Here is a 13,040-nt window from a genome sequence, read left to right on the forward strand (position 1 = left end):
GAGAAAATTACTGTCTCTTGTCCGATGTGTCTTACATAAAGAGTAAGAAACCTTACTTTTTCCACTTGATTCTAGGGTGTGGGAAAGAGCCATCTGAATCCTTCGCAATATTTAACCTGAATATGTTTTTACACAATGGCTCCCTATAAAAGTCTGTTACTGAACAGTCATAGATTCAAAGGCAGCCACAATATTACGTTTCTTTTTGTTGGTGATGCATCCTTCTCTGCTTAATAACTGGATTGTTGTCTTGGTTTATGGCACCAAAGAAATCAATAAAGAAATTTTAAGAATTAAATATTTTGACCTTTTTAAAATTCATTAAGGATTTTATATATCAGTGTCTTTTAAGCCAACAACAAAAAAATCTGTTTCTGTGCGGTAGTTCCACATTCAAAGAATGACAGAACATTTTAGGCTTCTCTTTGCAATTTTTTAAAAACAGATGTTTCTGGTGTTTTATAAGCTTGCATTGAATAATATATAAATCAAGACAGGTTTCCTAGGGAAAGTTAAGTCTTTGCTGTCCTTTCTTTTTTTTTTTAAAAAAACAAAAACAAAAAAAACACAAACAAGGTATTTCTAGGATAATAAATAAAATAAACCTCTAAGAGACAAATAAGTATCAGCTATGTGTTAAGAAACAGCTGCTTCTTGCCGAAAACTGTGCTTACTTACAATTTTGCTATAATGAATAATAATAAAACCTAAAAGACTGTTAACTTTTAGAGTTCTTCTGTATATTAGGATTTGAAGTAGATCTACCCTTAAAACCCTCCTTATCTCTTCAAATTTCAGATTGTTCATTCTACCCTGCCCTTTTGTTACAGGATACAATACAAAGACAAATGGTAGATAAGAATTGTCAAGTTTAATTAAGCCAAACATAAATGCTCTTCAGAAATGAAGTCATCTTTACTTTTTAAAATAGTTGTACTCTGTACAAAGGCAGTTACTATAATTTACAATCCTTAAGGCACAGAACATTGGAGGGTTTTTTTTGCTTCCACTGGAAGAAGAGTATTTTAGAACTAAAGAATCATTAGAATCAAGACATTGATAGTAGTAATAAAATAATAATATAATAATAAATACTTCACATTAATATAACCTGAATCTATAATAATCCAAGGGTTTCAGCATTATTTAATACATCTTAATCTGCCTCCAGCATGTAGGTAGAAGTGTCTTCTGTATCTCATAGACGACAAAGTTGTATGACTCATGGTGAGGGTTACATCAATCCTAAGATATTTCCCTTTGTCCAGTTTCACAACTGCCAGCAGCAGAGTTCCAGAAGGACGGTGAGCAGGCAAGCAAGTGCAAACAGCGTTTGTTGTAATCTTAGCCCATTAGAATACAGTCTGGTAATTTCCTCCTTTTCTGATTTCAGTTCTAAAAAAAATAAAAAAAATCAAGAAAATAAAAGAGTTAATCAGTAAAATATGTACATTTTAGAACATAAGGATTTTCAACATACTTTGAAAATCCTCTGACATCTCACAGGTACTTAAGTTAAAGGTATCAGCTGTTAAAGACAATCAAAGAGGCTGTTCTCAGGGGACAGATGTGAATAGATGTCCCATCAATGATCGTTTGAGGAGCAACTGATAGCACTTATCAGCTCTTGCAGGCATTAATCTCAGAATAATCAAAAGTAAATACCAAGCAGAAGCAAAAGCAAGATCTCCACAAGAGGTAATCGCTCAAGTCTGCATGTAGCCTTTTAACCCTTCCTTTAACGAGAAGGGGCTTCATTTATTAGCACAAGCAGAAAGCCATACCCTCATACATGTGACAGCCACCGAGTCCCTGCGCAGAGGATGAGCAGAAGATTCCCCACTGCCACCGTTACTGCCTTTGTTAAGCTGAGCTCAAGAATAGTAAGCAGTAGACTGCTTTTACTCAGCATGGCGAGGCCTGTTAGGTCTTTTGTTCCCCATTACAGGAGCAGTAGGGCTGATTCAAAGGTGAACACCGAAGGGAACATTTAACTTTTCAGAATAATGAAGGTAACTTGAACTCTTTAGAAGAGTTTAACGAGAAAATGGGTGTCACAGATGTTTAGTCAATACAGAAGACTTCAAGGCAAAAGTGGTTTTGGTGGTTGTTTTCAGTTTTGGTGGGGTTTGTGATTGTCTTTGGGGTTTGTTTTCTTTTTTTTTTTTTTTTTTGTCGTCTGTGGTTGGAAAGATAGCAATGTCACCTTCGTATTTAACATCTTTGGACTTGTGGGCTTATTGCACCAATAGGGCATCCTGGGGACCTAAGAGGCTGAAGTCTTGAAATTTTTATTTACTTCAGAGTTAGTGGTATAACTCAGGAGTCACAACACTGCTACTCAGATAGAAGATAGGAATCTGGTCAAGAAAGAAGAGGCTTGTAGTTTCTAGACTCATTTGCACCCAAAGCAACTATTTAGGTCTGTAGTTTTCTTATCCTGCTAACTAGTGATGTTGGCACAACTGAAGGAAAGTATATTATAGCACAGAGTGGGATTGAGATGTCATAGATGGAGAAGGGAAATAATATTTTGCATTGCCACTGGAAAGAAAAGAATATTAAATTCTTATTAGTCATATCAGAGTATTGAAAATAGTCTAGATCTCAGTAGCCTGTTCTCCATGGAAAATAAGTGCCTGTAAAGCAAGTTTTCAAGTTTTTGTGCTAGCTGAAACACTGTTTTCAAAATTACTCAAAGCTTTTTACAAGGATTTTCACAGGCTACTGTATAAAGACTTAAAGTAATATAATGCTTTTGAGGAGACTGGCTGCTATTACTTTACACTGATCAGGACTACAGCTACATGTATTATTGTATAGTCTTGGAAATCTGTACTATAATAATTTGAAGATTAAGATACGCATCTTAAAATAAAGTTCAGACTATTTTTCAACAATTTATGTACTAAGTAGCCTATGCAAGAACATGCTAGTTTTCAGTACTTGTTTCTTCAGTGTAATATTGGTTTCTGCTTCTACCACCCTAGCTTACTCCACTGTTTTTTTTTCCTCTTTCCTCATCTAAGAAAGAATTTTGTATGCTTGGATGTAGTTTAGTTTAGTGCAGTTTAGTAATGAAATTGCCTGGTTAAGTGGGAAGTCAGACATGTGCAGGTTTTGCATAACAGAGAAACATTTAATCCCTGTAATTTAATTAGAATGGGGCAGGTTTCCTCCTGCACAGGATTATGAAGATCTCAAAGTATTTTGCGTGATGTAGTGTACAGGCAACAGCAGTATTGTTTACTGTCTCACTAGCACGTTCTCTGAAGGAAAGCAGGCCACTGCAAAAGTTTCAATAGAGCACATACAGCATCCTCCGAGCACCCCACCTTTGCAGGAGGCAATTCTGCTACCCACAAGATAAAACCGGTTGATTTAACGCTGTTCCTTACCACAGTTATCATGCGTTATTTCCGAGAGACAGTTCAGTGTACCGTAGCCGCACCGACACAGCCAACAGCCCTTCAGCACCCAGGCACCGTGGGCAATGCTGCCGCAGTTGCTGTCAAGGACAAGGGAGACATTTGGTAGCCCCCTCATCCCACCACAGAAAAATAACCATCCAGAGTAGTTTGCTTACTCGCTTGCTAACTCTCTCTGGTTTTGGTCTGGTTTTTACCTTTGCCGCTCATCATGCTCGCAGTATCTGCCAGTGAAATGCTTTAGGCAGGCACAGAAAGCCCCTAGAATGCAGGTCCCTCCATTTTGGCAGCAGTGCCTGTTCAGTTTTTTACCTGCAAGACAATTATTACAGAGGTTACCAAGCATCCTGGGGGCTCTGAACCTCCCGTTTTCCTCACTTGTTCTCTCAGGCCTCTCCAGTTGCCAAAGAATCTTAAGGATATGTAGTTTTATTGTCTTTAGAGACAATAAAATTATCTGCCTGTTAGGAGTGTTTGCTCAGTTAAGCCCAGTTTGTTTAGTTAAGGATTAGAAGCGAACTACTAGGGATTACAAGACGGTCAAAAAGCAACGCCTGGCAAATCCCGTAGCAGCAGCATATTCAAGTGAAATATTTCACTTTGACGGAGGCAAAACTTAGTCACACTAAGGAATGGGACATTGTCACCGAGAAGTGGTGCTTATTTTTGAGGAAAGGAGGCTCTGTTACTAGGAAGACTTGCTTATTTTTGAGAGGGGAGGAGGGGAACATTCCCCCAAGGCTTTCTCAAACTCCTGGGATTCAGTATCCATTTAAAACTTTATATATATGGGAGGAAATGTAAGCCTGTCCTTGGAATTTTTTTTTCTGTTAGTACCGTTGCTTTCAGGCAGCTCAAACTTTTTTTAAAAAGTTAAATAATTTTTGGTTATGAGATATGGTGAATTTCAAAAAAGGAACAGAACTTTACGAAATTTTACAAACACTTTTGCAAATCCAAGGAACGAAACCCTTCTTCATTCCTAGTATCCTCCCCTGTTTTCCGTTACTACCATTTGCAGGTAAAAGATCCCAGTTCTACCTTAAATTTTTATCATTATTTCTTAAGTGGCCAAGGGAATAATTTAAATGAGCGGCCACAGAAAATCAACCTGCTGTAAACTTCCAGGAAAGCAGTCAAAGCATTAGCATTACAGTGATATTATATATATATATATATAGCATTGTTTAGATAAATAATGTTACCTACTGTCTGTAATCCCAGTGAAAGGCACCAATGCCCTGGAATTCTGTTGCTTTCTGCTTTCATAACTCTGATTCATATCACTGAGAGCATTTATAATAGTTCCTTCGCTCTTGGGCTGCTGCTTTTGTGCTGTGGCATTGAGACTTTTCACATCTTCACGTTCTTCTTTTTCATGGCCTTGACAAGAAGTGCAAATGTGGAAGAGAAGGGTAACTTGTAATGAAGCAATGCGTACTGTAAAAGTACAAACACGGAGGGGCAGGGGGAAACACGAAATTCCCCTTACCTTTTCCTAAATGAGCAGCCTGCCAGACCAGAGTCACAGTGAAGAGAATTCTACGAGAAACAAAGAGCTGAAATAAGTTTGTGCTGATAAGACGCAAACACCAAAACGAAGATGGGCGGGGAAGGACCTTTCTCAAAGCTTCATCGATCACTGACAATATAAACTGTACATATTTTATGCCAGCAGTAATTCGAACTCACACACACACACACAATTCTCAAATTAAGCTTGAAAGTTGGTGGTGGTGTTGTGGGAAGGGCAGAGAACAGGGACATACAGATTAGGCTTTCTTACAGAAAGCTACGGATTCCACACATTTGCTGGTTGCCAACCAGTCAAAAACATCCCTTTCTGTACATTTCTTTACCACAACTAGGCTGTTGCCAGCAGTTACAGAAGCAGCAAAGGCAAGGGGACAACATTATCTTCACCCACAGTTACAGGTACCTTTTACCTTTGTTCCTTCCAGCATCCTGGCCTGACGATCAACCGAAAAAAAAAACCAAAACAAAACAAACAAACAACAACAAAAAAAAGACGCTGCTAAAAGGAAAGACATTCTTGGCTAGAGAAGGTCCCTGGCAGGTCAGGCAGCCTTACCTAATGTGGCTTCCCCAGTACATTTTCCCGCAGCCTGAAACACCCGTAAGACCCTCCAGGAGAGCTTGAGCAGCAGGAAGAGGTCCAGAGCCCCTCACGGAAGGCTGTTGCATGCAGCACCCCTCGCACAGTACACAGCAGCAAAAGGAGGAGACAGGAGGACGGATGAAACTTTTCTCTTTCTGTCCAGCTTATAGTAACGTCGAGAAAACATAGTTCCCAGTTCTGCTGCTTGCTGAGCCCTCCTGGAGGTTCTGGCAAGTAGGGAACATCTCTCCAGGCTGAGACTCCCTGTCCTGCCCTCTATTTAGACGAACTGCTGGAGGGTGGAGCAAAGTGGGGGCACGTAGAGCTGGCGGGAGACTTAAGGGTCCATGACCACAAAAAAATCCCGAGGCAGGAAGATTTCAATTCCAGTTTTTCTTAACATAAATGCCCTTGTTCCACCACATATTACATGGGGAAGAAAAAAGTGTTATATGGAACTCCAATGAGTAGATAATAAACAGCAGCAGATGTATAACAAAAGTTAAAAAGCCTCAACTCTACCTACATGCCTTGTCTCTACCAGTGTTTTGCACAGGGGTCTCTACTTTATGAAATTGTACCCCTTTGCAGCACAGATAATCCTTAGAGCCTGCATTAGAGATTTCTGTCAAAAGTACTACAGAAAGCAGCCTAAGGTTCTGGATAGTGGTTTGTCGTCCCACAGGAGTTGTTAATAAATTCTTGAAATGTCTTTTGAAACTTACTATCAGTAAAATTAGACCCATTAGTGCTTTTTTCTAGTCTGAGTCCATGCAATACCAACACATACCTAGATTTAACTTGCCATGTGCTCCGAAAGGGGCTAGGGTCACTCACACAACTTTACTGTGGCTCAGCAGCATCAGCAAAAAGACCTGCAGCTGGACAGTGGTAAAAAAGCAGCTGTCGGCAGTCCTTTCTCAAAGGGCTTTACCTATACCACGGAATGCAGATGGCCTTTACCTGAGTTGTAACAGGAAACTGCAGCAATACAGCTTTGTTTTGTTTTGTTTTGAGGAGGAGGGCATGTGGAAGACGGGTGCTTTCATTACACTGGTGCAAATCAAGCTAATACAAATTGCACCTTGGCTAGACATATGATGACATCAGACATATGGGTCAGACCTTCACTGAAGAAGTAGCTCTACAGGCTGAACAGATTGTCATATCTTCTTGTTTGCAACTCCCTGTGGCTGACCCTTGTCATCTTTGCCCCATCTGAGCTGATGGTTTGGAAACTGTGAACACCCCTCATCCAGTTTGATACAAGGAGTGTCTTAATTTACAAAGAGAGCTGACAGAATTAAGTCAACCTGCTTGGCAATGAAGCAGATGGAGAGTGTTTTGAGGTCGTACTCATTCATGTGTCCAAGTGGGGACACTGGTCTCCAACTGGAGGGCAGAAGTGCATGGCTAGAGATGTGAAATGCCTGTTTCTGCAGGGAATGCTTGCTGGGAGTTCTCTGCTGGGCTACATCAATCTTAGAGCATAAGGCATTCCTAGCGCAGGTACAACTGTTGACTCCAATTGATCTAAGCTTAACTGCTTTCTTGTAGATGTAGGATAAGTCCTTTAGTTTCATGGTAATTTGTTTCATGATGTGTTTTATGTTTGTTACTAATTTCAACTGATTTAGATGAAGCTATTCTTGTTCCAGATTTGTGCTGAGGTATTGTGTCCTTTGGAACTGAGAGTCTGTGATGTAGTTTGTGTGAAATTTAGCCAAATCAGTGTTAGAAGAACTTAAATGCTAACACTTGTAGGTAAGATATTCAATAGAAAGAATGTTATGATGAAAATCACAACACGTTAGTTCAGGATGGGATTTTGTTTTTCTTATCTTAAACAGCAACAATTTTGAAGAGACGGATTACTCTCACCACTGTGCTGGCTGCATCTACCCACTGTGATTCACAAGAACTTCTAAACTCAACGTGCATTTAGGTTTAGGTACTTGCTTAAAACCTATCACATATGTTCAAGTATTGTTGTGACAACAGTTGCTGTTCTGAATTAGGACTGTAAGATGTTTCACACACTTTTTGCATATATTCACACAACATATATGTTTGTTTTGTCAACATATGAAAATGTTTACTTGTGAAAAATACTTACAATCCAAACAGCTCCTGCTTTGATTTGAGTTCTCTAGCTATGTAACGGGGTTTGTATTTTGAGTTTAAAAATAGTATCTGTAGTTACATTTGCTTGCTGTTTTTTTATTACTATATTAAGAACAAAGTATTCATTTTCAAGTTGGCCTAACTGGTAGCATCACTTTAAGTTATAATATTCAGATGCCGAAACGCTGTCATTTAGTGTCCAGTTTGTTGGTTTTCCCTTTCCCATAGATTGAAGGCAGAAAAAATAAACAGATGTAAGTAAACACAGGAACATCACACTTACTGGTTTTTTTTTTACTAAATGCAGTGTTGATATCGTTCTCCTGGAGAGCTTTTCTGGTATCAGATTCCCAGCCCTATACTGGAGGTAGCTTTCAAAATGGGGATGCTGGTAGGGAAATATTGATCAATTTTCACACCCTGTGCCATTTGTCTAAGATCAGAAGTCATCCCTGTAACTGCAAGAGCTAACAACCTGGGGGAGTGTAAAGCAGTTGGTAAACATTTCTCGCTGTGATATCTTGTTTCTTCCTTCCTTCTCCCTACAGCCTCACCAGCAAGGCACACACGGGAATGGGGACAACCTAAATTGCTCAGACGCTGCTGTTGCCTGACTGCACTATAGAGGTGAGATTGGTGTGACACTGCTGAAAAGTGGTGCTGTTTGTTGTTGACAGAACCTGCCAGAAAGTGATTGCTTCTGCCCAGGGATTTGTGAGGAGCTGCAGTAAGGGTAGACGCACTGCCTTTATCAGCTTCAAGTAAGATAAGAGTGGAGCCAACCGAAGAGCTGGTCCTGAGCATTTCAGTCAAGCCCTGTGTACACAGGAGATGGCTAACCATTAGTTAAGGGCCTTCAGTTCTGTTAGTTCCAGCGGCAGGTCAAGTAGCCTTTATGGATAAGCGTGGTAGGAAAACATGGCTTTATTAGTTGATTTATTAGTCCACATAACCCTTCTTGTGCTCTTCCAGGGAACTGTAGGTCCATAGCCTACATCTTCTGGCACTCTTTCCCAGCATGCAAGTGGACCACTACACTGAAAGATGAAGTGTGGATAATAAGCATTGCTTTTTCGTATATTAGTGTTCCATACCAACTAGATTCCTGTCTAGATACTTGGTATTTCTGAGAGCTTCAGGATCAACAGATGCCTAAGGACTGGAGGTAGCAATGAAAAAAAAAAAAAAAAAAAGAAAGAAAGAAACAAAGATGGGCAAAATGTGTGTGTGTCTGGCTTCCCAGAGCTGTGCTGAAAAGCCTGCTCAGGGGTATGCGAAATTCAGCAATGGTCAGTGCAGCCAAAGTGTCTGCTGGCTAGAATTATTTAGGTTCCCAAATTCCAGCTTAGAGCTAGGACTAGATCGCTAACTAGATTGGGCAATGTTAAATCTGTTATGCAGAATATTATGGAGAACAATGGAAAGTAATTATCCTCCCTGGACATTTATTGAAATCTTGGGAATAGAGACTTCTGTGAAGGAAAGCTGTCAGCCTGGGTGACTTACAGTTATCTGAGGAAAGGGCAGACCCCAGGCAGTCTAGGCTGGGAGCTCTCAGAATGTGGTTAACTCATTAAATGGTAAGGATCCTGAATGCAAAGACCTAATACTAGCCAGTCTGAGATTTTTATTTTTATTTGTTTATTTTTTATTAGTTACAGCTGCTACTAGGACTTCTGACAGCTACCTGGGTGTTCTCACTTTCTAAAAGTTGTATACAACTTAAATACAGTCAGACTGAATAATATTTATGGTGTTACAGAACTTTCTCGACAGGGTCTCAACTAGCTTTTATTACTGTCAGGAATTTCCTGTAGGATTGTGTAGGGGTTGCTGTTGTTGCCTCCTCATCTCAGTGTATGTATGAAGTGAAACTCACACACAGGCAGAAGAGCCTGCCCTGGTTTGAAATGAGCAGTATAAATGCCCAGAGTAGCCTTTTTCACTTAGGTTAAGAATGGCTTACATTGGTTTAGTTGGAGTCTGCCACTAATTCACTTGAGGAAGTATGAAGCAGGAAAATAATCCATATAGTGACAGGCACCAGTTTAACTAATGCCACAGGTCCATGATCAACTTAAGCAGGATAAGTGGCTGCTTCTAAAATGATGAGTAACCCCTCTGTCTTACACCATGAGCTCTTTGTTCCTACTGCCTCTCTCACACAGCCTTTACTGTTTGTGCAGCCACGAGTGAGGTGGAGCAGGGAATTCATCTGAATGAAAACTCAGCTGGCAAAAAAAAAAAAAAAAGGTTCATTTTCAGCTGGATCAGTTCCCTGGTGTGGTTTACCACATGAGGACTAGTGCTGGCAGAAGCAGAAGGCAGGGAGAAGCAGCCATGGCTGTGTGACAGGCAGCCCTTTTCCGTAGCAGAGCTGATTTATACCAGATTAAATTGATGGTGGAATTTGTAAATAGATTTCAGTTCATAAATTTAAACTGTTGTTACCCTACCTAGGAAATAAAACACATCCAACATATACTCATGATAATTATACCACCTTCTATGCTCTCATCTATTAGCACTGACTAACACATAGGAGTAGAGCAGTCATCCCACCACACCTCTCTGACAGCATATGGATGAAGGTTGGTACAAACAAGACAGGAGTGATAATACCAAATGAAAGGAAACAGCTACAGGAGTTCCTTAGAGAGGGAACCTTATGCAGATGTCATACAAAGATGTAAGGCTCTGTCACAGACTGACATAAATTTATGGAATAAAATCAGCCTTATAACAGAGCATCCTGTAGGTTTTCCTTCTACTGAGTCTAATGGTTAGTCATTAAACATGATGAAAAAAATCAATATGATAATGAAAGGGTTTTGTGATGAAAATGAATGTAGTGTATGCCTTTTGTGTACAGAAAAAAAAAAAAAAATCTGCCAGTACACGGGGGAAGTGATAAGAAGATCCTAGTTATCTTCCTCTGAGGGAAAGGTTCTTTGGCAAACGAATCAACACAAACACCAAGAGACTGCAAGAATGAGACTTATTTTCTTCTTCTTCAAATACAGTAAGTTTTAGTAATTTATTGAACAAAAAGGAAGTACTGAGAAAAAGGAAGTTTTGCACAATTATTTATTTTGAAGTTTGAAAGGATTATACTTTTAACCACCCTGCAGGCTCTGCAGAGATCCAGAGAGTTTATTTTTGTAGAGTTAGGAGTGCTGAGCTCTGCCATATTTTCGGCTGAATGCACTTCTCCTCCACATGCTATCAGGTGTGTGTCTCTGTCTTGTCCACCATTCAGGAAGCTGCCTTAACATTTCAGGTCTAAGAATGGGATCTTTTTGGCTGCATAAAGCTTACCAAGTCTTGTGCTGTCTTACTAAGGGGCCGTTTTGGGGCCACTGTGTTAGTGCAGTCATGCACACAAGCTATGTCTCTCTTGCAAAATTACCGTAGGCACCTATCTGAAAATTTATCTTTTCAATACACAAAATGCAATTGCTTGAGTTTAATGGCATATTTGGACCCGGCTCAGCAGTCTTGTTTGGTGCCGTTAGCTGAAACTAGAGTGAAATTTTCACTCAGTCGGTTCATCCACCCTAGCAGTAAAGACGGAAGCAATTCAAAGGTTGAATATCTGTCAAGTGTTTCCCCCACTGTTTTAATTCAAAAGTATTGCAGTGTGGCTTAGCCTGTTGTTAACAGTGCTGCAGTAGGATATGACCCCAGAAAGCCTTCAGGGTTTGTGTGGCATGATGCAAACTAGGAATTTCATAGCAGCCAGGAAGGAATCCTGGATGAAGTGGTGATCCCACAGCCTAATTCAGGGACGGGGATGCGTATCCCAGGCAGCCATGAATGGAAATCTCTGCATAGATCTTGGCTTTGACCTTCAAGCTAGCCAAAGATGCTGACATTTCTGTAAGATGAAGCTACATGTTAAAGCTGAGCCAATGTTAGAAGACTAATTCCCAAGTCAAGCATATGCTGAGATTTGCACTGGTTCGGGTGTCATTGGACCTCTTGCAGAGCTGAATCCATTTGTTAACCTGGAATAAACCTATCTACCTTTTTTTTTCTGTGCTAGTTTTCTGGCTTATGAATTGAAGCATCTCAGCAAGAGGTGCAGTGAGCACTGGAGCTGACATGTAGAGTGGTGAGGCAATGTGTAGCTGGGAGCCACGCTCTGAAGGAAGGAGGTGGGCAGGCTGTCTTTTCAGGTGTTACGAGCTATTAGATCATCCAAAACCATAGTTTCTTGCTTCATCCTTCTTTTTTTTTCCTCCTCCTTGAATTCACTGTTCCAAATACAAAGTAGAAAGCAGCTTGTATATATATGTAAAAGTCACTTTGCAAAACTGGGTATTGGTGATGAGATATGTGCAAGGAACAGGTCTAACACTTCTTGGGGAGTTATCCTTGCAGGCACCGGGAATGGCAGGTAAAACTGAGAGATTCAGTGGTTATTTTAATCTATGATAATAGCTCTTAAACATTAGTATCAATTAAAATAGAAAAAAACCCCAGTATATCATAATTTGTACTGCTGTCAGCAGTCCAGGCCTTCCTTTTATCTCTAGTATATTGCTACACTTGAGGACACCTGTCCCCTGTGCCAGCTTGGCCCTGGCCCAGCAATTCAAAATATGCTGGATGTGCCACTGTTTGCAGATGGCTTGGGCTCCAGGTTGCTTTTCTGCAAGGACTGTGTTGAAGTTAAACTTCTACCATTACAATGGCTTCATTTTTGCTTCATACTCACTGGGAAACTTCGTTAATTTAACCGGAGCTGCATAGGTTGTCATCTTGAAAACACATCTGCATAGCAGAGCTGGCATATACATAACAATGCCTGGAGAAGGCTGCATTTGTCAACAGAGGCCAAATTTTAATAACTTCATCCAGGCACACAGAATGAATGCCATAGCAAAAGGCAGTTGTGAAAGTTTCTAGCCTGTGAGTGTTAGGGACAGCCTGTGAACCACTTCTGAGAATACAAAAATTCCATGATAAAGAGCAAACTAGAAATCCTGTGAGTGAAGTCTGGAATATAAGGGTTATTTTAAGCAGTTAGATGGCACATGAGGCTACAGAAGGAAAGGAGCTGTCTCTTTCTTGGCAATGGTTGACTCTGGTGTGCTGGAGGTCTCTCTGTTGACAGTGGGATTAATGTGGGGGAAAGCAAAAGCAACAATGGGATCTGTACAGATAGAGAGATGCACTTAGGGACAGAGCAGGTCTCAACATATGCTTGACTTGGGGATTAGTCTTCTAACATCACTTTACCCTTTTGGTTTGGGATGAGTGATTACAGATTTAAGGAAAAGTGACTGGTGTAATTCCGTACTCTGTTACTAAGTGTCTTCAAATAGTAAAACTCCCTCTTTTTTAAAAACATGGTTATAGAGTGA

The 13,040-nt window shown here is 40.2% G+C and overlaps 1 protein-coding gene across 1 annotated transcript; it reads right to left on the minus strand.

Annotated features, from left to right (window-relative positions):
• Nucleotides 1-1,184: 1,184 nt before the first annotated feature.
• LOC104473995 (cryptic protein) lies at nt 1,185-5,633 on the minus strand. The gene is made up of 6 exons (XM_086771006.1): nt 5,521-5,633; nt 4,921-4,970; nt 4,638-4,811; nt 3,626-3,740; nt 3,399-3,508; nt 1,185-1,395 (listed from the first exon to the last, which is right to left on the minus strand). Exons 1-6 carry the CDS (start codon nt 5,631-5,633, stop codon nt 1,271-1,273), a joined length of 687 nt encoding a protein of 228 aa, XP_086627132.1. The 3' UTR covers nt 1,185-1,270.
• Nucleotides 5,634-13,040: the final 7,407 nt, after the last annotated feature.

The sequence above is a fragment of the Chlamydotis macqueenii genome, chromosome Z (genome assembly GCF_036417535.1).
Source record: "Chlamydotis macqueenii isolate bChlMac1 chromosome Z, bChlMac1.mat, whole genome shotgun sequence".
In the NCBI taxonomy this organism is placed as follows: domain Eukaryota; kingdom Metazoa; phylum Chordata; class Aves; order Otidiformes; family Otididae; genus Chlamydotis; species Chlamydotis macqueenii.

Excerpts from the sequence above, each read along its gene's own strand:
- LOC104473995 (XM_086771006.1), bottom strand. The coding sequence starts at position 5,633 with ATGCAACAGCCTTCCGTGAGGGGCTCTGGACCTCTTCCTGCTGCTCAA. Across the intron at positions 4,971-5,520 it reads TACTGGGGAAGCCACATTAG|AATTCTCTTCACTGTGACTC; the intron begins GTAAGGCTGCCT and ends TGTTTCTCGTAG. Across the intron at positions 3,509-3,625 it reads GAGCATGATGAGCGGCAAAG|CAACTGCGGCAGCATTGCCC; the intron begins GTAAAAACCAGA and ends TGTCCTTGACAG.